General features: G+C 52.5%; 9 protein-coding genes across 9 annotated transcripts; 3 read left to right on the plus strand and 6 right to left on the minus strand.

Annotated features, from left to right (window-relative positions):
* Nucleotides 1-944: 944 nt before the first annotated feature.
* CORC01_13793 (dienelactone hydrolase) lies at nucleotides 945-2,028 on the minus strand (the record flags this gene model as incomplete). The annotated part of the gene is made up of 3 exons (XM_022625409.1): nucleotides 945-1,015; nucleotides 1,085-1,252; nucleotides 1,419-2,028. 3 exons carry the CDS (start codon nucleotides 2,026-2,028, stop codon nucleotides 945-947), a joined length of 849 nt encoding a protein of 282 aa, XP_022468082.1.
* Nucleotides 2,029-2,751: 723 nt separating this feature from the next.
* On the minus strand, nucleotides 2,752-3,006 carry CORC01_13794 (uncharacterized protein; the record flags this gene model as incomplete). Its single annotated transcript, XM_022625410.1, has 1 exon — nucleotides 2,752-3,006. One exon carries the CDS (start codon nucleotides 3,004-3,006, stop codon nucleotides 2,752-2,754), a length of 255 nt encoding a protein of 84 aa, XP_022468083.1.
* Nucleotides 3,007-5,252: 2,246 nt separating this feature from the next.
* On the minus strand, nucleotides 5,253-6,094 carry CORC01_13795 (haloacid dehalogenase-like hydrolase; the record flags this gene model as incomplete). Its single annotated transcript, XM_022625411.1, has 2 exons — nucleotides 5,253-5,993; nucleotides 6,086-6,094. The coding sequence occupies 2 exons, from the start codon at nucleotides 6,092-6,094 to the stop codon at nucleotides 5,253-5,255; spliced, it is 750 nt and encodes a 249-aa protein (XP_022468084.1).
* A 3,299-nt stretch (nucleotides 6,095-9,393) lies between these two features.
* CORC01_13796 (uncharacterized protein) lies at nucleotides 9,394-10,657 on the plus strand (the record flags this gene model as incomplete). Its single annotated transcript, XM_022625412.1, has 3 exons — nucleotides 9,394-9,456; nucleotides 9,531-9,889; nucleotides 9,940-10,657. 3 exons carry the CDS (start codon nucleotides 9,394-9,396, stop codon nucleotides 10,655-10,657), a joined length of 1,140 nt encoding a protein of 379 aa, XP_022468085.1.
* A 174-nt stretch (nucleotides 10,658-10,831) lies between these two features.
* Nucleotides 10,832-11,906, minus strand: CORC01_13797 (SMP-30/Gluconolaconase/LRE-like region; the record flags this gene model as incomplete). The annotated part of the gene is made up of 2 exons (XM_022625413.1): nucleotides 10,832-11,138; nucleotides 11,221-11,906. 2 exons carry the CDS (start codon nucleotides 11,904-11,906, stop codon nucleotides 10,832-10,834), a joined length of 993 nt encoding a protein of 330 aa, XP_022468086.1.
* An 847-nt stretch (nucleotides 11,907-12,753) lies between these two features.
* On the minus strand, nucleotides 12,754-14,712 carry CORC01_13798 (uncharacterized protein; the record flags this gene model as incomplete). The annotated part of the gene is made up of 8 exons (XM_022625414.1): nucleotides 12,754-12,987; nucleotides 13,040-13,115; nucleotides 13,189-13,364; nucleotides 13,432-13,574; nucleotides 13,652-14,074; nucleotides 14,181-14,417; nucleotides 14,468-14,554; nucleotides 14,610-14,712. The coding sequence occupies 8 exons, from the start codon at nucleotides 14,710-14,712 to the stop codon at nucleotides 12,754-12,756; spliced, it is 1,479 nt and encodes a 492-aa protein (XP_022468087.1).
* Nucleotides 14,713-15,738: 1,026 nt separating this feature from the next.
* On the plus strand, nucleotides 15,739-17,171 carry CORC01_13799 (short chain dehydrogenase; the record flags this gene model as incomplete). The annotated part of the gene is made up of 7 exons (XM_022625415.1): nucleotides 15,739-15,809; nucleotides 15,895-15,973; nucleotides 16,099-16,493; nucleotides 16,669-16,726; nucleotides 16,804-16,856; nucleotides 16,921-17,043; nucleotides 17,111-17,171. The coding sequence occupies 7 exons, from the start codon at nucleotides 15,739-15,741 to the stop codon at nucleotides 17,169-17,171; spliced, it is 840 nt and encodes a 279-aa protein (XP_022468088.1).
* A 561-nt stretch (nucleotides 17,172-17,732) lies between these two features.
* On the plus strand, nucleotides 17,733-21,273 carry CORC01_13800 (fungal specific transcription factor; the record flags this gene model as incomplete). Its single annotated transcript, XM_022625416.1, has 7 exons — nucleotides 17,733-18,112; nucleotides 18,325-19,017; nucleotides 19,089-19,534; nucleotides 19,600-19,859; nucleotides 19,961-20,015; nucleotides 20,104-20,567; nucleotides 20,632-21,273. The coding sequence occupies 7 exons, from the start codon at nucleotides 17,733-17,735 to the stop codon at nucleotides 21,271-21,273; spliced, it is 2,940 nt and encodes a 979-aa protein (XP_022468089.1).
* A 3,457-nt stretch (nucleotides 21,274-24,730) lies between these two features.
* Nucleotides 24,731-26,872, minus strand: CORC01_13801 (uncharacterized protein; the record flags this gene model as incomplete). Its single annotated transcript, XM_022625417.1, has 2 exons — nucleotides 24,731-25,290; nucleotides 25,342-26,872. The coding sequence occupies 2 exons, from the start codon at nucleotides 26,870-26,872 to the stop codon at nucleotides 24,731-24,733; spliced, it is 2,091 nt and encodes a 696-aa protein (XP_022468090.1).
* Between the last annotated feature and the right edge of the window lie 245 nt (nucleotides 26,873-27,117).

Consider the following 27,117-nt stretch of genomic DNA (forward strand, 5'->3'; position numbering starts at 1 on the left):
CCACATGGGCTGGATTCTTTGAGAAAAATTGGCCTCGGCAGTTTTGATGAATCAAAATACAAGATAGACATGCAGTCAGTCACCGCAGACTATCTGCCGGACGACTTCATCGCTGCTCCTGCGTCCAGGATAAGATGCTGAAGCACCATTCTGAGCTTTCATGCATATTGAGATGGGAAGCTTTAGTCAGTCACGGTTACGTGAACTTTTATTGACTATTAGAGAGGCTGGCTACGGTGGTGGCCATCAACTCGTCTCTGGACGACAGTCGCTCTGAATGGAAACGACTCAAAGAGCTTGAGAGGGCGGGCAGGGACACTGATGATGTGATTATATGCCTTTTTTGATGCTAGCAGTCTCTTTCCGAACAGCTCCCGACAGTGGCGGGAGCAGGTAGTGCCCGTCATCTAGGAAACTGAGCAGCAGGACTGCTCAAGTTAGGTGTTGTCACGGGCTAAACGCCCACCTACCGGGTCCACACTACTCAAATTCAATCAGTCTACAAGTCAGGGACTTTGATTTACGTACGCTCTATTTGTGAATCGACATCAGCTTAGGCCGTATGCCCCAGTTGTGTAAGTGTGCTGGTTGCCAATTTCCGCCCGTATCAACGGGCCCAGCCCTTCACAGATGTACACAAAACTTTCAGACGCTGGTAAGACACACCTAGGAAAAGAGTAGGGATTGTTGCATGTTTATAGAATTCATTATGCGAGTCGCGAAAACGACAAGAAAGCTCGCTACCTCGCCAAGTATTGCAACTGATCCACGTCCTGATCAGTACAACCCTGTCGACTCTTCTCACCTGCGGTATCAAGCTTGATAACGAGTTCAATGCAATCAAAGTGCTATTCTCGAACCCTAGCTGACATTTTCATATCTGGGGGACAGCTAGTATTAGCCTAACCTAACACCATTGCGGCGGGCCTTCATTTTCAACATCATCAAGAGCTCTGAACCAGCCACATGTCGAACCAGTCAATCATGGCGCTAAGACTCTGCTCCTTGCACCATCCTAAAAGATGTTGCGTTAGCCAAGGTAATCTAACTCAACGTCGATATCGTGTAGGCAGCAAACACTCACGCTGGTACGGATCTGAGGGGTCTCCTTTCACCGCGAAACCGTGTGACACGCCCTGAAAGACCTGTAGGTGGTAAATCTTCTTTTCTCTTTGGAGGAAATCGATTGCTTTTCTCCTTGCTTCGGTCGGGAATGCTTGGTCGTTCTCGGCGCAGGAGAGCAGCAGTGGCCCTATTGGAACTCGGGTCAGCCACCTCAACTCGCAGACTTTAGAACAAATATCTTCAACCATGGCACTACGATGTAGTTACAGTCATACACCCCATATTAGTTGCCTCGTGGAAGAAATCAAGGACAATCAAAGGAAGGCCCCAGTCGCTTCGTGGCCAAAACTCACTCTTGATGCTGGTGAAGTGCTCCTCCTTCAACGCCGTCGGATGCGCAAACGCACCAGCGGAAACAACCGGCTCCCCGTCACCACCAACCCCAGCAAGCAAATCACACACAAACGGGGCCCCGAAGCAATACCCAACGCAAGCAAACTTCGCCTCCTTGCCCGTCGCAGCCTTCAACTCGGCACCAAACCTCTCCTTGACAGCCGCCGTCCACTTGGGAACGTTCTCCGTGGCAAAGTTCCAGTGCTTGGCGCGCCAGGCGGCCAGGTCGAACCCGGGCGGCAGCGGATCGGTCTTGGCGTTGCGATACTTTGAGATCGGGTCGCCGCGGAAGAAGTCCATGCCGAGCGCCGTGTAGCCTACGGAGGCGAAGCCGTCCATGATGCACTTGGCGTTGACGGAGAGACCCCACACGTCCGGGAAGTAGAGAATGACATGCCCGTTGGGCGGCGGGGAGTTCTTCACAGCCGACGGGCGGATGACGTAGGTGGGCACTTCGAGAATGTCTTCCACGTCGCCGCGCGGGCTGCCTTCGTGGAGAGTGCCTGCCCAACAGCACGGGCCAGGGGGTTGGGCAATGTATTCTGGATTGCTGGATGATTTTTCCGTCATTTTTGAGTGTGATGTTTGAGTTTTGGATATAATAACTATGAGTGTTGATGGATGTGATAGAGCTTAGTAAATTGGGGTGGACGCGGGGAGATAAAAGGAAATGCCGCATCGGTGCCGACTGGACGTGGACTTCTTGCAGCCCCGCGGGGTTTCAAGCGGCAACACACAGACCAGGAGTTCGATCTAGAAACCTTGTTTGTGAGAGAATCTCTGTCATTGCGCCTACTCCTTCCTGTCCCTCAAAAGGGCCAAATACTCCATATTGCATACGGGTATTCATATACAACACACTTACAGCATCTACTAATTACTGAGATGAAATTCCAGATCTTAGGGTAATGATTGAACCTCCTCCTCATCCAGCTGTGAGAGAATGACGTGCCTTGTTTTCCACTTCACTTACCCACGAGCTCCCCACGGGCAGCTGTGTAAAGCAGAAGCGGCGAGTTGCGAATGAAGTACCACCAAATTGAAAAGTTTCTTCTTAGAATCCATGTTTTATTTTGTTCACTTTAGTTACATTAGTTTCAGTTCATCTCCAACTCAAAACGTCAGCTATATGAATCGGGGTTTGCAACAGCATTTAGCAACGTCATGCTTGAAGGCGCGCAAATGTTGGTGGTCCGAACCACAGACCAACAAGTCAAAAAACTGCCCAACCTAGCGATATCTTAATCCTCCAACCATCCAAATCTCTGACCTAACCATCCCAACTTCATCACGCTATGAGCGGCAAAACATTCCACGGAATGTACCTGATTCAGTCTCTAGCACTCCATTCTGTTGCAAGGTCTTTGCCATTCTCTTTCCACAAGGCTGTGAGTAATAGCTGATAAACACAATTGGTTTCGGTTTCTTACAATCTCGTTCTATTTCGTATGCCTCGACAATAAGGCTCGGGGTGGGTTGATATTCGTCGACTAGGTCAACCGCAATGAAGGAAGAAATAGCCTTCTCCATCTCAATCCACGAGCCCATCAAATCTGGACTTAGTAGCGTCAAGGTTTTGCTGTTTGGAATTATTTTCTTTTCATCTTGATGCCGAGCGGTTCGGTATACTATTGGTGTCTCTCCTCAGGTGTGATACCGTCCGTGAGGCTCTTTACCTCCATAATTTGACCTGCAGTAAAATAGATTACTGATGATCCGTCGCGAGAGGACAGCAAAGTTTGTTCGAGCATGTGAGAATTCGCCTCCGCAGGAAAATATCAGAGAAGAACTACGCATTTCCAATATTGTGTGATGATAATTCGTACTTGCATCAGACCAATGGCAACGACATGCCCAAGTATTGTCGTTCCACAACTTCAATTTACTAATGAGCCACATTGAAGAGAAAGACTCAAGCCGAGGTTTGAATACATTGAACTGATCTTTTGCGCGAACGAAATCGTCTGACCAAACGCCTGTGTACTTGTTTTCTTCACATGAGTCAAGATGAGCCCCTTCGATGTAGGCTCCGTGGTTTACCCACAACAAAGACGACCTGGAAAATGATGCAGCAGCTAAAATACGGGAGGTAGATTGTTCGACAGATCAAGTGTAGTACAATCCAACCCAGTCTGGTCTATTTGACAGTATTGTACTTGAAGCTGTGTATCAGACCGGAACGTGAGCTTGATAACCACATTTTGTCGTTAGAGCGAGAATTGATATTTTTTTCCGAGAACTCACACTTTATTCGCACATTCCGCGACCTACTCGAACTCATATAATTGATTAAAAATTACCGGAACAAAGACCGAAAGACAATATAGCAACAGGCTGTCGACCTGCGCAATGAAGATTGGCTTTTAGAACTATTAGATCTCGATGTGCCGCAAGTAGTATGCCTTTCTACCTGATTCGGGGGTGAGTATTGATTAGTCGCGCAAGGTTCTCACTACTAAAGGGCGACTACTGCCAAGACCAAATACCTAATTACAAGATAGGTTCTGTCTTGAACTCCACTCGACTTGGTAATCGAAATCTGGCTGTTGCGGCGTTTCAACACAGCTGGCGAGAGCCGATCACCAGGTGAAGAGCTTGAAACTGTCTACCGTTGGGAACGCAAAACCTCCACAGTCGCCGATGCCGTTCCATATTTCCCGATCATCAATATCGGAGTTCGCCGCCGCCGCCTAATAAGGTCTTTTCCGATATGCCTACCCTGCCCGACAATTTTGACGAATTTGCTATACAGCATACTGACGATATCTTTGAACATCTTTTCGTGCGGAAACGGACGAAAAGAGAAGACCGACTTCCTCTAAATGTTCTTCTTCATGTCTCCGCACTTAAGAAGCTCAATCGTTGGAACTTGTCACCACCACCAGCTTCACAACTAACATTGTTTAGAAAGAGCATATAGAACCGGTAAACCAACTCTCAACATTCGTAGACATCATTTCAACGACCCCTAGTTCCTTGACAAGACGATTCTAAATTTAACTTTGCTGCTCCCATAGAACGACAAAACAGCCTAAAATGGGACACGAGCTACTGCAAAAAAATGCAGCATAGTTTATCAGGCGGCAAGTTGGGCGGAATCGATCCTAGTGCTGGAAAGGTGTTGCCCGTTAGTCCAATGCGTGCCAGAGAATACGACTAGTAGCCCACGATTGCTGTAGTTGGAGGAGGAATTTGAAAACTATTCCCCGCGGACTATCAGGCAAGTCCTGCGCGACAGTCGGCGTAATGATGATTGGACCATCTACTGGGTAACTATCGTCGTCTTAGTGTTCACTCTCATATCCTCTTTGGTTGGTGTGGTATCCGCTGTTGTAGGTGGCTCCGCTCTGAGAGTGGACAAGGACGACAAAAAGTCAGTCACTGCGGATTGATGTTGCCGCGACGTAGACTCGATCACCAATTTCTCGACCGTGGCGAGTATCGTTCCGGCGTCCGCTTCTGCAATGACCCTTGAGCCAGCTCAAATCATAGACCTGTCACAAACACTAACCGTCACGGTACGCGTTACTGCAACAGTCACCCTGACCGGAACGTGACGAGGTCTATGTCTAGGGCGGCGCTAAGAATAGTATTAGGATTTCATCGAAGACTTGTAGTAGACAGTTCGAGGGCACAGATTTATGCAAAGCTGCAAAAGGTGGTCCGTTCTATTCATCTCTATTTTCCCAAGCTCTATGAGTCCATGTGTGGAATGCCAATCACACAGCTTCCAGCCCTATGCCGGGCATCCATTCATTTCAAAATCGCAAATTTCTAAACAGTTTACGGGTATCTTATGAGCTCTCGTACTTGGCCAAGATGCTCTCAAAGTCTTTCCAGTTGTGCATGACGTCAAAAGCGCCGAGCTCCTCGCTAAAGAGCTTAATCATGGAGTCCAGCTTCTCTTGGCCCTCCTCGTAGTAGGGGCCGACGTATCCCAGCAAGGGAATGCCGGCGTTCTTGGCAGCGGTGGCGCCGCTCCTGCTGTCCTCAATGGCGATGCACTCGCTGGGCTTGAAGCCGAGCTTCTCGCAGGCGTGGAGGTAGATGGCCGGGTTGGGCTTGGAGACGGGGGGGTCGATGCTGCTGGCGGCGGAGAAGATGCCGACATTGGGCGCGGCAAAGAACTGGTCCATCTTGGTCTTCTCGATGGAGGCGACGACGCGGGGCATGGCGGAGGAGGAGACGATGGCCATGTGGTACTTTTTGTCCTTTTGGAGCTTCTCGAGGACCTCGATGACGTTCTCGCAGGGCTCGGCCTTGGCGCGGAGGTTCGCGATGGTGGTGTCGAGCTCCTTGGCGACCCATTGGTCAAACTCGTCGGCGGGGATGGTGAAGCCGTGACGCGCGCAGAGGCCGGTCATCATGCTGCGGAAGTTCTGGCCGACGAACTGGTGCATGAGCTCGGTGCCGCCATAGCGCTTCTCGAAGCCGAACTTTTCGAGGATCTGGTTGGCGAGCTGGGCGCAGGCCTCGAAGGCTGCGTTCTCTGAGAGGACGAGCGTGTTATCGCAGTCGAACAGGAGGCACTTGATCTGTTATGAGAGCGGTTAGGTGGCTTGATCTCGTCGAAGTTCCATGGCCAGTGCCCTAAGGTTTGCCCATTGAAGCCAGGAATCTTACTTACTTGAGGCATCTTGACGGGTAGAGAGTGGCAATTTTTGGGATGAAAGAGCTATGAGGAAAAGCTAGAGTGAAGAGAGAAAAGAAAAGAACGTTGTCAATGTTGATGACGGATTTTCAATGATCGGCGAGCTTGTGAAAGGTGGGGGAGTCTATCTTCAGGAACAACGCGACGGTCCCTGGGCGGATCATGGATGGAGGGGCAAGTGGGTTCCCTACAAAAAGAGCGCAGGCAGGTTTCAGGAAAACGGTACTGCAGTCACTTCCCTGTCGAGCGTGGCTTATCGCAGGCTTCATTGCCAATGAAAGCAATGCGTGGACAGAGAAGCTCAGGGATATTCCCCTAAGCTCCAGGGTACTGTACAAAACTGGCATTTGACTACCCGTGATCACCGCCTTCTTCCCCCATGATCTGAAAGACGACAAGTGTCTACAACATGAGGCTTTGAATGGCAATCCTCTCTACGCTTCTTTCCGATACGACTACCCACATGGAGGGGTTGGAGGGGCAGACTTGGAAAGGAACACTTTATCGGCCCGCCATTGTCTTCTCTCCGAGACAGCCAACGGTAGGCCGCGAAAAGGACCGAAAACCTATGGTCAATACGTTATGCGACGGCATGATGTCATTTGATGACGTAGGGCGCAGCAAGACTCCATCAAAGTGTGGATTGGGTGCAAAATGGATCCCGGTCTGACTCGTGAGCCGCGACAGCCGTCGACAACGGTAGACCCACGACGGTGAGGTGGACGGTGAACCGTTTTAGACTTGAGATGATATCTGGTCTGTACCTGATAATTGTTGCCCTTTGAACAGCGTGAATACAGATATGAAGGTCTTGTAACCGTACTCTCATCAAACCTTACTTGGTCGACAAGGGAGCCTCTAAATCTTCCTTGCGCGGCCGTGTATTTTAATGATCGAAGTGTGTGCCAACATGTTTCAACCAGTCGAAATTGTCCATGCCCGTCTGTTGTCCGTCTTTTGAGCCCTTTAAGTCTTTCTCTTCTCCAATTCCCAAAGTCACATTTTGCTCCTTAGGCGAAGCTTTGCTCGATCGAGACGAGCCACATGTTGCCGCAACAGTGCTTGAAGCTCGCTGGGGCGAAGGCTCACGGAGTCTGAACCAACAAAGTCAGCTGAGGCATCTCAGTGATGGAGTTTAAAGAGATTGTATCTTACAGCTCATCCTTCTGATTGGACTGAGGATCCATCATGTATTGTAATGTTTCTCTAGTGAGCTGAGTGGCGGCGGTTCGCGGATATTCGGTTGATCAACGATTGTAAGAGCTGGAAAGGCTGCTAGAAGATTGCTTTGATTATGAATTAGGTGATTAGCTCTTGTATCTCCATTGATGTAAAAGTAGCTCTGACAAATGAGCGAGTTTGCTGGCTATGTTGGCAAATCGTGGTATTGCCGGTAAGTTCATAGAAGGAGCTGAAAAGCTGGAGCAAAAAAGCCATACATAATCTGCCAGTACCTGAGAAAGGCTGCAAAATGAAAATGTTTACCTGAGCGAGAAGTGTTGAAGAGACTAAGAGCAAGTGTAAGAGTTGTGGAGGGGCGGAATCATCGTAGTTCAATAGTTGTTGGCCGCGGGGATGGCGACTTTATCAGCAATTGTAGATCGGAGGAGAGGTAAATGCAACAGACAGTATTGTTTCGCCTACAGGAACCGAGGGAAACACTTGGTGGTTCTCTGAGGCCCAAAACCCCGGTCTCAGCCGTCAGCACTCCAGCCTACGATCACGACACGTCGACGTCCCAGGTCCTGCCGCCCCAGTGACAATTCTTTCTTCCTCTTCTTCTTCCTCTTCTTCTTCCTCTTCTCGGATGGTTTCTGTTCATTCGATAAGCTATCATGTCAGTAAAAGCGTAGAATCGACAGTGGCGAGTGGCTCCAGCCAGCCAGCCATAGCTTCGTCAGGGTGTGGAAGCATGCAGGAGACGTGTAGCATCGTGGACAGGACCACTTCTGGACACCGCATACTCGCAACAGACGTTACTGAGAGATGACAGACCAATTCGCTTTGCTGATCCATCCTAAATCCCCTGTTTCATCCCCTACTTTAGGACAACCTCGCTGAGTGGTAATAGGACCGGTGATCGGGGGGTCAGACATTTGTGGACGAGAGAGTTCTGGGCCATCAGCCATCAAAATCTTCAAAATCTCACATCAACCATCAGGTTTTGGAGTTTTCAAGTTTACATTGGGATTTATTGATTCGAGAATGTAGTTTCGTAGCAATCTTCAACGCTGTCGATGTGATTGATCCACGCGTCTCAAAATTTCCCACCTCGCTACTGAATCCATCAGTAACCCCATTTTAGCGGCAATCAGGTGCAATACAGCATAGGGGGAGGGAAGACCACGGTTCTCCCAACATCGCTTCCTCCGAGTGCGTTTGAATCAGAGGTGGGCAGGCTGTTTGTTCTCTCGGCCAGGGGTATCGGTATTCCAGTCCATCACGCATGCGTGGTGGCGCATCCGCGTGAACTGTTGAGTATCTTTCCGCCAGGGCTTGGCAAGGCAACCAGTTGCCTTCTCGTAGGCCAGCCAATTACTCGGTGTGAGCAGCTCGGTCAACGGTTGTCTCCGCCGTTCCCTTGGTGACTCAAAGCCCCCCTGTCTCTTAACTTGTCGCTCGGAAACGTTGGGGGCCGGAGATTGAAAGACAATACCATTCACTGTAGCCAATGGTGTTAATCGCCTCCCAGAGTCTGAAACATAACACCAGTCGACGGCTCCTGTTGACGATACGCCATTCTCCCATAATGTTTGTTAGTGGGGCTGCCCCCGTCGGTTGTCGTGGACTACAGGTCGATGAAGCACACCAGTCCTGACCTTGCTGATCATGATGGCTTAGAGTCGGCGGGTGTGAGCCAATAGACGCATACTCAGCAAACACATTTCACGAACATCTTTCTGCATCTTCCTGATTTTTACTCGCCAGGCCAGCTGCCGTCGCGCCAACTTGCATGAGCTGAAGACGACTTCTATTAGGAACTCGACTGTACGGAATTCGGGACAGACCACTATCCGCTTTCTGTGGATCCTAGTGGATCTTCTGGTGTTTTATACAATCTTCATTCGGCTGTGCTTGTATTCAAGTTCCCCGTGTAAGTCAATATCTCTCTGTTTTGATCAGTGCAACGATTAGATAATCTGGAATCCTTCCCACCATTAGCGTTGGATTTTACAAACGTCTCCGACGGCCCTCGTCAGCTTACATCCCCGCACATTGCCAGCAAAGTTCATTTGATAGGTATTCAATTGCTTCAATCGATTTGAACAAGGTAACAGTGAACCATGGCACCGCGATCTCCTGAAGAGCTCCTCGCTTATGGCATCCCGGACCCTCTCATCGAAGCCGTACGTTGACCTCAAACCACACGTCCCTTTGAAACCCCCAGCTTCCGCTACTGACAAGACGTCTCCTCGACTAGGAACTCGCCGCCCGGCCTCTCCGGGATCCGCAGCGTGGCGACCCCAACCGTGGACAAGATGGCTTCTTCGCCATGCGCGAACATCGAGCGACGCGCTTGCGTGAGTCTCATCACCTGCGCTACCTCCCTGGTCCCACCCCGGAGCAGGTCCGCGAGGAGGACCGCAAAATCATCGCGAGAGACGGGCACGAACTCACACTCCGGGTCTACACCCCTGTGAAGATTCCCTCTGGAGGCAGCCCGCTCATCGTCATGTACCACGAGGGCGGGTGGTGTATGGGCGATCTCTCGGACGAAGAGGTAAACTGTCGCCTGTTCAGTAGGGATCTGGGCGCAGTCTGCATCAATGTCGAATACCGGTTCGTCAAAGACACCAATATCACAATTGCATTCACTGACGCATAGGAAGTCTCGCCCCCGAGTTTCCCTTCCCAACCGGCATCAATGATAGCTGGGACGCGTTACAATGGGTCAGCTTAATCGTAGCATCTCCCTCGACTGAAACGCGTGCTGACCCTCAAACTTTGTTCCAGGCTGCTAAGAACGCAACCGAACTAGGCGCAGACCCTTCCCGGGGCTTCATCATCGGCGGCGGCTCCGCCGGCGGGAACATCGCCGCCGTCCTCGCCCACCTCGCCCGCGACAACAACCTCTCCCCGCCGCTCACTGGGCAGTACCTCTGCGTTCCCCCCATCATGTGCATGTTGCCCCCAGAATTCATTCCCGAGCAATACCGTCCCGAATATCTTAGCCATCCCTCCGTCACGCCATGCAAAGACCCGGTCATAGGCAGCAACGCTGGTGATGCAGAAGCGGGCCTGCGCGCCATCGTCCAGCCCGACATGGAGAGTCCTCTCTTCATCCCGTTCCACTTTGGAAGAATCGGTAAAGGTCACAAGGGGTTACCGCCTGCTTATCTTCAGCTGGCTGGATTGGATCCTTTGCGAGACGAAGGCCTCATCTACGAACGGGTGCTGAGAGAAGAAGCCGGGGTGAAGACGAGGCTTGATGTGTACTCTGGGCTTCCTCACTACTTCTGGACCAACTTCCCACTCCTGGAGAAGAGTAAAACTTTTGTGGAAGACACGATCAAGGGTGTTCAGTGGCTATTGGAACAAAAGAAGTAGTAGGGTTAGCCATCTTAGGTAAGACCAATGGTTTTGTTCTGCATTGGCCCCCAAGTGTACTCATCACTTCACGACTGACGTTTGATATAGACTAGCTATTTAGAAATTAGAAACTAGCGTCGTATCTGGAATCTATGGTCGTTTATGTGCTGAAAGTCTCATGCCCAAGTACGCTTAGATACACAGCAATGCGCCTTTCGTATCATCCGCCAGCTTGGCCCTCCATAACCGATTCTCATTCAAGATGAAGATTTCTCCGTTGCGGCCGAAGCAGAAGTTGGCAGCACCACCCGGGACAAGAATCTTTCCTAGCAAGACACCGCCTGGGGACCAGATGCTGACACCGTCACCACAGCCGCTGTACACATTGCCGTGAACGTCACACTTGACACCATCAGGAATGCCAGTATCCGCCATGGCAAAGAGCCGTCTGTTTGTCAGGAATGGTTCTCCAGAGTAAGGGACCACATCGAATGCGTAACTACCGTCACTCGTCAGTTTACTCAATCTCATGCAGTTGCGGTATCCCAACTACAGCCTGGAATCACGTCATCGGGACTCACATTGTTGACGCTCGGGTAAGGTCAGTTGAGCCATCGCCGTGAATCCAGTCGGTGTCTGTGATGTACACCGTCTTCTCGTCGGGGCTAAAGCAGATACCATTTGGTCTGCCAAAGCCATCCGCCATGGCCCTGATGGAGCCGCGGATGGGGTCGTATCTGTAAACTTGGTTGGGAAGTTTCGGCTTGGGCCGAATGCCCTGCTCAAAGCCGTAGATGGGGTCGGTGAACCACAGCGAGCCGTCGCTGTGGCCCACGACGTCATTGACAGAGTTGAACTCCCGGCCGTGGAACGAGCTGACCAGCATCCGGGTCTGGTAAGGCGGTTCGGCCTCCATAAACACCAGACCACCAGGCGAGGAGTGTGTGCCCTGAGCACAGAAGACGATACCATCGAGGTAGTTGACGCCTCCGTTGGCCATGGTTATGATGGCGGGGTCAATCTCCTCGCACATGGTTTTGGAACTCCCGTCGGAGGGGAGTGTGACGCGGGAAATCTGAATCTTGCGACCACCGGCAGAATGGTCATTATACTGGTTGCTGGTGATGAAGAGCGTGTTGCTGCGCTCAATGAAGACGCCGGCCTCGTGAGCGAACGGGTAGTCCTGGTTTTCGTGCAACAACTCGAGCGACGGCGCGGAGCCGAACAGCTTCGTGACGCTGTCGTCGAAGACAACAAAATTTGCCATTGTGAGAGCTGGCAATGAGTTGTGATGAGATGGTTACTGAGGATTTGAGACGTTCTCCTTGGCAAAAGAAGGTTCTTCGAGAAGTATAGCGAGAATTCTTAGCGTCGACGGTAGCAGTTGGAAACTGAGCATCAGTCGGGGCGTTTTATGTCTTCATTCCCGCACGGATGCGGGGCACGCTTGCGGGCACGATTCACCTGTTCTTGCCAGCCACAGAATAGTTATAGTAAGTCTTCGGCGTATGATCGGCAATTGATTCAAGACCTGCATTTCCCTCACGTGCATGGTCACGGGTCAGCATTAATACAGGGTTGTGAGACGTGAGAGACTTCAGCCCGTAATGATGGTATATTGCTTGAAATTTGCGAGATATTGAATTCTTGTTGTCACAGCTTTTCTGGCTACGGTAATAGAGGATTGTGTGAGAAGCAACGCAGCCATCATCCCAGTTCGGGACGCGGGAAGTTTAAAGTCTTTTGCACACATAAATCGACAGGACCCCTGAGGCTTTTGTAGTAAATAAACTCCTGCTTATGGCTGAATTGTGTGGATCATGTTCCACTGGCGAGAAGTTTATTCACCACACCAATTGAATCGCAAAGTGGCGATTGAGTCTACCACCTATACGGAACTGATTGATCTGACCTGTGCGTGTGCAATTAGCTGCATTACCGCCGACACATGGTGGAAAGGATGCCACCTCATACAACCAGAAATCAGTTACAAAAATCTTGCTCACTGTCAACCCAAAAATTCTCAGTGGCTTAACACTCAGTAAGCCCATCGCCTTCCACAGTACTTCCACAGCCCGTAGATCCGCAGTATGGTCCCCAACCTGTAACTACAGCTAAGCCCTGACTTCCTCGACATCCCACACTTCGTGCTTACTGTCTCTGTCATGGCTCCTCTCCTCAAAATCGTCACCGGCAAAGAGACGGTCAACGTCTTCCAACTCCAAGCCTTTGGTTTCGGGGAAGAACAAGTAGATGATGGGGACCCACGCGGCGTTCAAGACCGCAAAGATGATGTAAGTCTTCCACCCGATGCTTGAAATCGAGATTGGCGTGATTTGAACAATCATCTACAAACTTGTTTCAGCAGCTACACCGTCGTCGCAGTCCATTGTGACTTACGTAGTTGAAAATCCAGTTTGTTGCACTGGAAATGGAGGAGCCCAATTGTCGAATCCGCAGAGGCAAGATCTCGGAGCTACATAGGTACGGTGGTTAGCGGCAGACTCGACTTTGAAGGAGGCAGAATAAGAAGAAGAAGAAGAACATACGGGTAGACCCAAACAGTCGCCTGGAAGCCGATGGTGAAGGCTCCCTGGAAGACAAAAAGCATAGCTGCAGCGCCGATGCCGGCTGATGTGGCAATGGCGGTAGAGTCCTGGACCTGGTAGATGAGAGCTGCTTGAACCGCCATGACGGCCGCCATGACGCTAATCATAGACAAGAGCTGCCAAAACTCGTTAGTCAAACTTCTTCACAGCGCTCTGTAGGAACAAAGAGGGGCAGAGATTTACCAAGGGTCGCCTGCCCACACGGTCTATCAAGAACCATGGGATGAACGAGGCGATGAAGAACCAAGTCTGGAGGAAGCCAGACATGAGGGCCGACATGTGGCTATCGAATCCGATACTCTTCTCAAAAAGCGTACTACTGTAGTCTTTAACAGAGCCACCAGTCAGCACATCTCAGCTCAAAGCAAAGAAACACCTGCAGCCTTGGGTGGGGGCAACCTACAGATGATGGCATTGATTCCGCCAAGCTGTTGAAATCCTTGAATAGCACAAGCAATGAGAAACCTCTTCTGGCTCTGGATGCGATCCTGCACCAAGAGATCTCTCCACGAACTGGCGCTGTTTTCGGCCTCGAACGTCACCGTCTGCGTGATTGAGTGGTGAAGGGCGTACGCCGTGTCCTCGTCCTCGTCACAATTGAGGCGCTTCAGCACTGCCAAGCACTCATCTTGCCGGTCGTGTGCCGCAAGCCAGCGAGGAGTCTCTGGTATGAACTGCAAGATGATAAACATTGGAAGGAGACAGAAGCATTGCATGGCAACCGGGATCCTCCAGGCGTAGCTGTCAACGTGTGACGAGAAGCCGTAGTCGATCCAGTAGATGAGAAAGATTCCAAAGTTGAGAGTAGAAAGCTGTGCGCAGACGTCTGTGATCATGTGGTCAGCGTCAAATTTACGTACTGTCCAGCCTTCAGGTTCGCGCAAAAGCCCTGGCAGCCGCGTTGTCGTGTCTATAGACAAGTTTCAACTTACAGATACCTCTGCTTGCCTTGGGGCTGAACTCGGCCTGCAGAACGGGAACGGTAGAGTTAACGATGCCCATCCCGATACCTGAGACGATTCGCCCAACAATCAGTTGGGCACGCCCAAATGAGGCGGCTTGGATGATGGCGCCGACGACCATGACTGAGCATCCCGTTCCGATGGTCTTTCGACGGCCGTATTTCTCGCCGAATATCGCCGTTGCAACACAACCAAAGAAACAGCCAACTAAGGATCGACCTGTTAGCCGAGCTACGTTTTCAACACCCATCGTCAACTAGACTTGCCTTCGTAGATGGCAACGATGAGACCTGTCATGGTCGGATCCGGCGAGTCGAATGTCGAGTTGAACGCCGGTGCAGCGACTACACAGACCCATTAGAGAGTGTTGCAAATCTTGGCAACTTGTGTCGAGCCTACCTAAGCCTCCCATAAGGCCATTGTCATAGCCAATCAGCATGAACCCCAACGACGTGAGAACGGTGACGGCCAAGACAAGCCGCTGGCCGCGAAGTTCGCCCATGCTGAGTGTGAAGAGTTTTGTTGCTGTGAAAATTTCAAAAAGTATATATCGTAGTCGAGAGTGTATTCTGCTTCTGCTCTCGGAGCGTCCGGTCAATAAAGGAAAAAGGGACGTGCAAAGACTGTCGTCTGAACGAGTTCCCCAACGTTTATAAGGACATGGACACAAGCGACATATAGGATCAATTAGTTCGTGATGACCACCAAGTCATAAGATCGATTGTGAAAGAACCACTTCCCCGGAAACCCACACGACACGGGGTAAAGCATTTGTGCGGGGTTTTGGGGTTTCAGTACGGGATGGGAGAATGTCTAGTGCCGTCTCTGCCGTCTCGAGGGCAATCGCGTCAAGCCATTTGTGGGCGACCGACCTGCTTCATCAGGCGGCAATTCAGATGTTGACACGCAAGCATAAGGGCGACTTCTTTCGATACCCGACTCAAGTAGAGTTTCTGCTAGTGAGAGGCGTCGGCTACTGAAATGTGGCTTTTTTGTACACCTCATGACCTCTTTGCTTCCTTTCACTGGCAGAAAGGACTTGAAAGCCGGCAAATGCCAATCTCCAGTGGACCGATTGTAGTTAGCGGTTCAATGCTAATTGCCGATTGCCGAAATCTGAATTGCCTCACAGTTCCCTCCAAACCAGTATTCTACATAGAAAAGGGCGACCATGCCATGCGCTTTTTACACACAGGAATCACGATGTAGTGACAAATCGAGCCACCGGTGATTCAAGCTCCAGTTTATTATTACCGATAGCGGCGGCAATTGAACTTGTCGGCTATCCAACTCGGCTTTCGATCCGCGCCCTTCTTCCAACCCCTCATTCTGGACCCTCTCAATCGACTTTATCAACCAGGCCATCTAAACCCTCGGGTTTCTACCTCCATACCTACACCAGATATCCCAGTCCATACACAAGCGAATACTTGTGACCAGGAAAGCCCGTGCTTTACCTTGTACCCATCATCAAGTTGCACACCAAGTTACAAGCCACCGCAGGCTGTGCAAGGGTCATACTATCGAGATGGTCCAATACAGCATTAGAAGCACGGACAACACCACCCAGGGCCGCCTGGCTCTAGTGACAGGGGCGAGGTAAGTGGCGTCCCACCTCCAGTGAGGCTGTCTACCGGCTGTCATCGTATGTTCCCGCTAACCAGACAATGTCACCGACGATCAGTGGTGGCATAGGATCATCCGTTGCCCATGCTCTTGCTGCAGAGGGCTGCGATGTCGCATTACACTACTCGTCAAGCCAGGTACGGCATCACCGATGACAGATGGGGGCGGGATGATGGGGGAGGGCCGTACGGGGCCGCGGCTCGTCGAGCCACCACCACAAAGTACGGGAACTAATTTATTCGGTATATTACACCACGAACAGACCAAGGCGGATGCCCTAGCCAAAGAGTTGCGGGACAAACATCCATCACAGCTCTTTATTCCCTTCCAGGCCGACCTCTCCTCCAGAGAATCAACCCGGAACCTGGTACCCAGCATCTTCGCCAATGTCGAGATTGCGCAGAAGCACAAGGCCGTCTCGGTCCTCGTCGCCAACGCCGGCCTCGGCCGCCGGATCCGCGACCCGGCGGATATTGGCGAGGACGACTGGGACGAGATGATGGAAGTCAACTCCCGCAGCCAATTCGTCGTGACAAAAGCTTGCCTGCCCGGCATGCGCGCCCAGGGGTGGGGCCGTGTCGTCTTGGTGGGCAGTATCGCGAGCCGGGGTGGGGGGATCAACGGGTGCCACTACGCCGCCACCAAGGGCGCTCTTTGGTGAGTTTTTGTGTGTTTCTATTTGATCTACACCGATCCGTACTCGTCACATTCGCACATTTCTGGACTACTTTCCTGGGGCCGCATCCTTCCTCGGCATGTACCGGTGGGGGGACTGGCGTTTACGGCGAGACCGAGAGGCGGGGGGCTGAATCTTGTCTAACTCTAAGCGCAGCTCAATGGGTCTTAATCTGGCCACGTTCTTGGCACCGGAAGGTGTGACCGTGAATATTGTAAGCCTCAATTTCTTGGTCTTCCGACCGAGGCTCTCGCGAGTTGTTCTCTATTCAGCTAAAACAATTTGTTATAGGTTCTGCCCGCCATGATTGGGGCCACTGGCATGATTGCAACACCGAAATCAACGTAAGCAGAAAAAAAAGTCGCGATATAGTCCCGACTTGAACTAACAAGGTGTCTATATCTATAGTACCTGGGATAGTAAAGATGACCTTGAGGAGTTGAGATCCACAGACCCTGGGCTAGCCATTGCCGCCAGCGTCCCGGTCCACAGATTAGGCGCTCCCGAGGAGGTGTCCAACGTTGTCGTAATGTAAGTTGCCGACGGCAGCTACTATGGTCCCTTTTCATTTTGCTGACCCGTACTACTCGTTCCCCAGGTTTGTCAAGACTGGATATCTGACTGGCCAAGAGCTAGTCCTAGCCGGCGGGTTGAAATGAAGTGCCACACGAGAGTAGACTCAAGTAGGGGGGTACTTTTTTCTAACCCCCCGATGGACTGGAAGGTAGTTCACCAATGAAAAGGATGCCTCGTGGTAAACGAGATCTCTCATTTGTTTCGTCACAGATGACGAGCAGTAGCTTCTTGTTGCTCTCCACGCGATTGGACAGGGATGTCAGGACCAACCTGGTAGAGAGTTCAAGCTCCAACAGGGTCCCGAATCCTCGGATGTGTGAAACGTGAAGACTGAATGAGGGGGAATTGGGACGAGTCAGCTCTCGATCGGTCATACCTAGGAATTGTAACTACTCCAAAGTATGTATTTGACTTGACGTCTTTGGGGTCGCACAACAGGGAGGGCGTAAACCTTCAGCATCAAAGAGTGCGCCATGCATCGATTTTAGGGCGACAATGGCACCGCTAGAGAAAAAACATTAAAAGCCCTCCAACTATCGCCGAATCGAGCAAGCCTCGTTGCCGAATATCCGTCCCAAGGTTGACTTGTGACAGACCCCTTGGATTGCCGATGCTCTCTTTACCCCCTTCGCATCCAGGCTCTCATGCCTCCAGAGTCTCCAGTTCTCCACCCCAGGTCCCAATCCATACACCAGTCGGTCCACCACCAACCGCCGCTGGCCCGACATTCACCGCAGAACGCACACTACGCACCCGCACCCGCACACGGCACTCACGCACACACACAGACAGACAGCCGCGCCAGAAGAAGCTTGGACCGACGAACCCGAGTACACCGAGTCGCCGACGCGTTCAACACCACCATGTCTGTGGACACGGCCGCCGCCGACTGCCGGCCGCCCATCATCATGACCACCCCCCCGCAGCACCATCGCCTGCCTCACACCGAGACGGCTACTGCCAAAGAGAGACGGGTATCGCGAGCCTGCGTCTCCTGCCGGCTGAGGAAGACGAGATGTGACTTGTGAGCAATTTCCTTTGCCGAAACGTTATAACCCATGAGAACACATACAAACACACACACACACACACACACACACACACACCCATACACACACTACCGTATGTCAGGTATTGGGTGACGATAAGAGTGATTGATTGGTTGGAACTCATGAGATACACTTGCCAAGGCCAGCTTGTTTTTGACTAACACCAAACTTGTACCCTCTTGTGTAGAGACTATGGTGGCAACCCAGGCATACCACCCTGTCGTCGCTGCGTAAGAGAACAGAAGGAATGCGTCTTGGCAACGTCGAGAAGAGGCGGTCGACGTCCCCGGAAGTTTGTCCGCCTGCCACAGAATGACGCCGATGCCTTCCCGCAACAGCAGCAGCAGCAGCAGCGTTCGGACGCCGTCACCGCCGCGACGGCTTGTGACGCGGGTTCCGGAGGTGATCCCGGCACTTCGTCGTCGGCGACCCTTCGAGAAGACCAGCACATGCATCACTCCACGAGCCCGGCGGAGTCTCGGCACCAGAACGATGGCGAGCCGTGGTCGTGCTCTCCAGAAGAGGACGACGGCCCATCAGGGAAGTCGGCGAGCTGGCCCGACTCCGCTTCTCAGCCGGACACCCCCGGCGGCCGGTCGACCCGGTCACTCAAGAGCTCCGGCGACTTTGAGGGGCACATCACGTCGAGCGACCTGTTGAACCCTTCTGACGCGCTGAACCTCCTGGCGCAGGTTGCCGATCTCGATGGGGACGAACGGCGCGACGACATGCGCCATCTGTCCGAGAGCGATGCTACGGGTCGGGATAAGTGCAGTCCCAGGAAAGGGTCACGGAAGCCTTCTACACCGGCAGCGGTTCACTACCCACCCATCTCCGGCGGGGCCTTGAGCCTGCCTGTCGCTTCACGGCTCCTCACATTGTATGTTACCATATCGCTTGTCCATGTAATCCCTCTCGTAGGTACCCTTTAGTCGGGCTAACCATGGCCAGATACATCGACCACTTCCACCCCTACTTCCCAGTAGCAGACAAATGCATCCTCACCCACACCCCCGCCACAGTCTCATCCCTCATAGACTCGGAACCCCATCTCGTCACTGCAATATTCACAGTAGCCTCCAAAGACGAACCCTCCATGTCCCGCGTTCACGAAGCCTGCTCGCGGTACATGGAGACCCTCATATCGAAGCTGATCTACAAGGGCTCGACCACCGTCGGTGCCGTCGAGGCCCTGCTGATCCTCGCGCAGTGGGCACCCCAGAGATTGCAGGAGAAGCCGTCCATCGGACGCGGTGAGGAAGACGAGGGCGCGTGGATGCAGATCGGCGTCGCCATACGCCTGGGATACCTGCAGAGTCTGGAGCAGACGGGGTTGCTGTCGGACAAGACGAGTCCCTCGTCAGAGACGTTTCGGAGGAAGAGGCTGGTCTGGGCTGGTGAGCCTTCCCGGGAGACGATTCATGATCTGCCCCTGCTAATGCTCTTGTTTCTCGGTTCTCAGCTTGCTATATGAGCGATCGGGAAGTGTCGATCCGTGTAGGCAAGGGCTTCTGGTCCCGGGGGCCGGGACCATCGACCATACCACGCTCAGCAGACTTCCCGTCCCTGCGGATACAAGAAGCCGGGGCCGATAATCTCGGACAACTGTTCCAGGCTCAGCTTGAGTTGATACAGCTCTTCAGTAATGCTCATGATATACTATACTCATCGTCGAGCCATAGAGCACAGCTGTACCTTGGGGGAGAATACGTGAGATACATTGTGAGTTGTCCAATTCCTCTGCTTGCTTATCCATTCATGATCTCATATCCATCACGATTCTTCGTCACGTCTCGTCATGGACCCATGGCTCACATTTACAGGACGACTCATTTGCAGTGCTTCGGAAGTGGAAGATCGTCTGGGGAAGTCTAAACTGTAAGCCCGCGACCACTTCATGCCAACACACGGTTCCCGGGGAGAATGCTCCGTTCACGAGCTTTACTGACCACTCCTTTCTCTCCAGTCACCCCCTTGATCAAAGCAGGTCTGAACCTATCATACGAATTTCTCCGTCTATACATCAATGCCTTTGCCTTCCAAGCAACCATCAACCGCGCCATCACCAAAGCACGCCAGCAACAGCAGCAGCATATCCAGCAAACCCAACAATACCACAAACAGAACCAAGAGAACAAGTCCGCAAAAGGACAGACCCAAAATGACGGGATCGAAACGACGCCAGGCTCGCAAGCTCCAGCGAGTCTTCCGCCGCCGCCGCCGCCGCCGCCGCCGACAACAACAATCAGCAGTCCCCTATTCGCGGACCTCGCCAGCACCCCCGACGCCCGCTTCATATACGAATCAATGGACGCCGCCAACTCCCTCCTCAACATCCTCAACTCCTCCGTCGACTCGGACACGGGATTACGATATATGCCGCTCAAGTACTACCTCTACGTCATCTACGCCGCCGTGTTTCTTTTCAAGGTACGATTATCCTCTTCACTCACCACCCCCCTCCTTCGCACGTCCCTTTGGCTGACGTTCGCAGGCTCGTCTCGCCGGTGCCCTAGGCAGCGAAGCATCAGAAAGTGTGCAACGTTCCATAAACGTCACAATCGAAGCCCTACAACGCTCATCCCTGAGCCCGCACAGCTTAGGCCAACGCTACGCGCGCCTCCTCTCCCTCCTATGGCGCAGCAAACCACAGGAACAGCAGCAACGGAGCCAACCGGCCCTACAGTCCAACGCCACCATCCCAGGCCCCGACGGTCACGGTATCGATGCCGCCGCCGGCGGAGGCGGCGTGGCGTACCCGGCGTCCGGTCTCCACACGGCGACGGGCCCCGGGTCCGTATCCGTACAGGTACCGACTGTGCCGAGTTCGACCAGCACCAACAACAACACCTTTGGAGGTCTCGGTGCAGGGATACATGCCGACCACCACAACCAACACTATGGCGGGATGTCTCACGGCCACGCGCACTGGAACATGGCCGCCTTCCCGCACCAGCCCGATCTCCTAGTACGAGGCTTCTCGTGGAGAGACCTGGACGACCTGGGGCAGTTCATCGGGCCAGCGGACATGAGCTTTTCGGACCCCACGGACTTGGAGGTGATGGGCGGGTCCATGAACTTGGATGAGGGGACGGCGTATGACGTTCTTTGGCCGGGGAATGGCGTTGCCTTTTGAACATCGCGATCACGGGCAGACGGGGACAGCGGTGATGAGCGTAGGTCTCTTTTGTGTGGCAACGTGTCAAAGATAATATGTAATCATTTCTAGGCCAAGGCAACTCGCGTGGATCTTTTGGGATGGCAGGGGCTTCGGGCGTTCAAAAGCAAGTTATCTGCTCAATCAAATTAGCCATCCTTCAGGTCATTTGGGACGTGGATGGAATTCATGACGTTGATCGTTTCACAGGCGCATTATGCTATGTTCAAGAATGAAACAGAATAGTTTCGTCCAACTGACTAATCTCGCCGTAGATGTTTTTGCTAGGAGTACTGCCTCATGCCTCGGTTTTACATGATTTCTCGCTGCTCGTCATATAATCATCTCGACTCTGGCGCACAACTCGAGCTTCTTCAACGCCAACTCGAGGGAGGCAATGGTGTTTCTCAGTGTTCTCCGGACCCGTCGCAAAATCTCTCGTGGTGACCTTCCTTTTTCCACAGGCATCCTTTCGAGGCCTTCGTGCACTTGTCCTTTGGATGTTCATGCAGGCACTGGACGGAAACCTCATCGTAGCTATCCGCGCTACGTCCTGTATCGGTCTTTTCCTTGGGCACAAAGCAGTAAAAGAAAAAGTTATAGAAACCCATTGGTTGACTCCATGGTTGACTCTATAGTTGAATCTATCTATTCTGGTGGGCTTCGTGGTACCGCCGCCACTCCATCCGCTCACTAATTGAAAGAAGAGTAATCATTGTGCCAACAGCTTCAGGTGTGTTCAAATTCTAAGCCAGAGGCACGGGGTGGAAGCGCTAGTCAATAAAAGAAAAACCCTCAGCAATATTCTTTCCTGGCCACCATTTATACAACCCGAATACCCAGCAGATGCTCGACGATGGCAATCAATAAGGGAGCATCTGTATTAGAGACAATTTCACGGCATTCGCACTTGGTGGTGAGGCAAATCTAGGGCATCACGTCCCCTCATTCCACCAAAGCAATCACTAGAGCTCTTCAAGCACTGATCATTTCCCAGACCAGACCTATCGGATAAAAGGATGGATGCCGCTGCCGAACCCAAGATTGATAGTTACCGCATATTTTATATCGATATCAAGCGCCTGTTTCATTTTCCAATGAAGACCTCATGTGAATGAAACTTGCCAGTTGGTAGTTACGTGGGAACTGTACGTGTAACGAACCCATACAGCCGGAAACTGCGCACAGCAAGTCGCTATAAAATCCCTTATAGAACGCATTCACAGTTTCGGCTCTTCAAACTTGTCGTATAGGCTTCCACAGGATCGAAAATTACATTGATTAACGTGTAGAGCTCTGAGTACAATGTGGCAATGGCAACGGCAAGCGTAGACCATATCCCAAAATCTAGCGTAACGCTCACAGCTCCCTTTAGCACTCTTCCGCGCCCGCTCGGTATTGATCGCGAATAGACCAGAGATGAGAAACTATACTAGGCGAAAGATCTACTCACTTTGCTTATAAGCCGGACTGGAGATGAGAGACTGTGCCGAGTAAAACATATCCCTCACCTTGCATATGCGCAAGGTTATTACTACCATATGACTCTGCCGCATCTGGAAGTTCTCAACAACACCCAGTCTGCAAAAGACACCTATGATCAGCGCCGTATTTGACTTCGGAACCATCATCACACGTGTCGAAAAAGAAAAAACTTGCCAAACCTAAATAAATTCAGCCGTGTCCACTTGTTCCACCCTCTGTGCTGCGCTGCCCACCTTCCATCCTCGGCAAAATCTCCTAACCATCCCGACTCCCCCGACCCCGCGCCATCCCGTACCCCACAAAAAACACGGCCCAAACGAAGCCCGGACCCCCGGCCCCCCCACGCCGAAAGCAAGTCCAAACAGGAACCCCCCCCCCCCCCCGGCCCCCCCCCCCCCCCCACAAAACCCGCCCCCAACGGAGCCCGCCCCCCCGCCCCCCCCCCCCCCAAACAAAGCCCAAAAAGAAAACCCCCACCCCCGTTTGCCCCCGCCCCCCCCCGGGCCCCCACGGCGTTTTTAGGGCCGAAAAAAATTTAAAACGGGTTTCCCCCCCCCCCCCCCCCCATTTTCCAGATTCCCATTTCATTCAGAGTATCCAATCTAACATTAGCTCGATATAGCGGCAAAGAAAAGTAATAATAGAAACAAAGTAGCACGGCCTTCTTCTAGACTTCTAGCCTCAAGCCACGCCGGTGTCTCCGACGTACCATCCCCTTAAACCCCCGCCAAATCACCCCATCAACGCCCACTGTTTCACTCTTTTCCCCCGGCCAAACCAACCGAGTCGCGCCGCGTCACAAAGAAAGTCCCTCTACTCCAAGGAATCAAAGGAAAGAAACAAAGGGGGCAAGGGAGAAACCCGGCGTGGCGACCGAAACAAAACAAAACGAAACGAAACTCAAGAGTCCTTCCACGTGCCGCCGTCTGTCTCCAAACAAGACCGTTTCCTCCTTTGAAAACGGTTATCAAGATGTAGGTAGGTAGGTAGTTAGGCACGGACGGCCATGTTCAGATCAAAACATCGCACCGCCATACCATGGAACCCTTTCGTCCTTAGCCCCCACCCACGGTCGTTGCCAGCCGAATAGCTGGAGCCCCTCCAGACACGCAAACGGGATTGATTCTCTTGCGACGTGGAAAATCCAAACACCCCACAGAAACGATACCAACAAGCCCCAAGAGCGCCACCTAAGAGTGAAACCTAACAGCATGATAAAGCCTTCCAAATTGGGGGGAATCATTACATAGCTACACACCATTGCAGACACCGGCAAGAAAAATCCTCTCAATAAAACGGTTATTTGACATTTGACATTTGACATTGCTAACATCATTTCAGGCCACAAAGCCTCAAGCCATGTAAAGAAGTATAAATTAGACCTAGAGTCAAAAGACTAAATACTGCCAGGTCCTCGAAAAGAAGTAGAGCATGGCCGTAGTGTAGACATAGCTGTGTCGGATCAATTGTACAGGTAGAGAAGAAGAGAAAGAAGACGAAAAAAAAATCTGGGGTTCTCCCATCTGATATATACAAACACCGGCGCTAATCCCCCAAGAGTAGAAAAAAAAAATGAAGTCTCCCGCCTCTAAAAGATTTCTTTTCGGTTCACAACCTCAAATCTAAAGGGTAAATGAGTAAACTAGGACGTTGAATGTCCTCGAATGGGGTGGAATTGCATGTATCCCCCCAGCCCCACTTGCGAGTGCAAAATGCTCGCCTTGAACATCAAAAGGAAAAGTAAAAACAGCTGGGTGGTTACCCAACAACCGAGGGGCAGGTCATCATGTGCATGCCAGGTTGTCGCGTATGCCCACCGTCCGTCCGTCCGTCCGTCCGTCCCACCTACTCGTACAGCCAGACCCTAAATACCGTAACCGATCCATTTCCTTTCCCTGTGTCCCGTCGTTATCGCCAGGTGGGTATCACGGAGTGAACGCCTCCAATATCATTAAACCTCTGCGCCTTGAACCTCTTCGCGGAAGCGCACACCGCCGTCGACCTGGATCGCTTCCTTGACCCACTCGTTCTCTGCCACCTTCTCCAGCACCCATCGGCTCCTTGCACGCTGCAACAGGCCCTCGGTAATCTCCATGGCGCCGAGTAGACCGCGCTCCTTGAACTTGGCTTCGTCGCCATCGTGATCGCCATCCTGGCCAGCATAGTCAATCCAGCGCCACTCTGCGCGTGCTATGCGGTGACTGGTGCGGCTGCGCATGCGGTGGCCGTCCATCGTGTTGGGGTAGGGGTCGAACGGAAGACGAGCTTCGAGAAGTGCATAGAGTAGGACACCCAGGGACCACGCGTCAGTAGCGCGACCATCGTAGGGGAGTCCCATGATAACCTCGGGAGCGGCATAATCCTCGGAGCCGCACCTCGTCTCAAGCTTCTCGTCATCGGTGATGCGGCGGGAAAGGCCGAGATCGGTCAACGTAATGACCGAGTGAGGATACGTCGTCCAGTTAATCGAGGGGTCTGCTAGCTCGGGCGCCGTCAAGTTGACGAGCACGTCTGCGACTTGTTAGCAAAGTGTGGCTGTCCATAACCAAGAGGAATACCCACTCTCGAGCTTGATATCCCTGTGGACGATCCTGCGCTCATGCAGGTACCGTACAGCGCCCACCAACTCAGCAAACATTCGTCGCAACAAGACTGGTTTGAGAAGTTGGCGATGGCCAGTAGCCACATCAAACAGATCGCCCCCTGGGCAATGGCTGAGAACCAAAATGGCCCGGCTTGGCTCAATGTTCCACGCCTTGAGATGTACCAGTGAAGGATGGCTGATGGTTTGCATTATTTCGAGTTCGCGCTTGAGTGACATTTCGATCCTCTCCTCGCTCGCTCCTCCCCGAGGGCCGTGTTCGCAGACTTTCACGGCAACTAGAGTCTTCCTGAATGACTGCGGCATTTTTGATATCGGCGTGAGACTGATGTTGTTATCGGTTCGTAATAATTCGTTGCCATCATCCATCCGGCTAGTTGCCAGCATCACACGACTAAACGTTCCCTGACCCAGAGTCTTGATGGCCCTCCATCTCCTCTTCTTTCGGTCCCGGCCGTAGGCTTCGAAGCACTCGGGTATCGCGGTTTTCGGTTTGCCGATCGCCATTTCGGTCGAGTCTCTGGATGATTCGCTAGGTGGCGGGGTTGGTGGTTGCGCGATCGCCGGGGTCAGGCCTCTCGATTCTGCAAGATTTAACTCCCGGCGCATGTGCGGCTCGAGGCCTGAGTCGGGGCCGTTTGTCGGCTTCGTGTGGGAGCCCGAGACGGTGATGTGTCGCTTGGGAACGTAGTTGGGGTCGGGTATGTATTCGCTAATGCTTCGGTTCCGCGCGTGTTCGGCCTTGCCATTCACTGGCCCCTTTGCGCCCGCACCGTCAGAGCCTTCGGCCACCAGACCGGCGTAGACTTTGCGTTTCGACGCGTTGGCCAAAGCTGCCGCTATCGATTCGCCGGTAGACGAGACCAGCACGGAATCCGGGGCTGGGTTTTGCATCTGATCCCTCGATGGTGGTCGCACACCAAGACGTCTCCAGGGGCCCGGGGAGTCTCCTGATAATAAAGGCGAGGGCAGCGGGGTGACGTCGCTCATAGCCGAGAGAATCGGACTGGGCATACACGAGCTTGTGGCCGAGGCGGGTCCCAGGCTGTTGGCGATGGCAGCTTTGAAGCTCGGGGTACGGGTTATCGGCTTCAGATTTGAGGACGAGGTTTTTTGCTGCAGGCCGTTGCTTGGGCGGCGCGGGGTCGTAGGGGTGTCGTTTGAGTGAATGTCGGATCGTGTGGGGAGGTTGGGATGAAAGTCTGACGTCTGGATCCGGAGTGAATTGCTGGCGACAAGAGGACTCGGGCCGGTTCTCTGACTCGAGGGAGGCTCCAGCTGCTGAAAGGAGGATTCAGACAAGGGCGGCGACGGTGCTATTGTGTGTGATTGGAACTGTATCTGGGGGTTTGACACATAAGGGAAGGAGATGTCGTTGAAGTCTGCTGCATTGTGGGTGTTTGTATCTGAGGCGAAGGGGCCGGAACTCCCATCAACCTTGCTCTGGTGTTGGGTATGGAGAGGCATGGACTGGGGTGGACCGGTTGACATGATTATGGACGAGGTGGGTACGGGACGGCGGTCGTGCATATCGTAGAGAAGCGTTGCTGGCGGGGGATGGAGCGGCGCGAGGTTATCAATGGGAGGGTGGCGACCGTCTGCGATTCGTAGGACGGACGGGATGGGCTAGCTACACACGGCGCCCACAGACCGGGCCAGTGTCAGTTACCACCGTTCCTTTCTTTTTTCCGTCTTCCGTTTGGTCTTGGAGTACGGATACTGGAAGGTAGGGTGTA

Source organism: Colletotrichum orchidophilum (genome assembly GCF_001831195.1).
Source record: "Colletotrichum orchidophilum strain IMI 309357 chromosome Unknown Scaffold_214.1, whole genome shotgun sequence".
Lineage (NCBI taxonomy): Eukaryota > Fungi > Ascomycota > Sordariomycetes > Glomerellales > Glomerellaceae > Colletotrichum > Colletotrichum orchidophilum.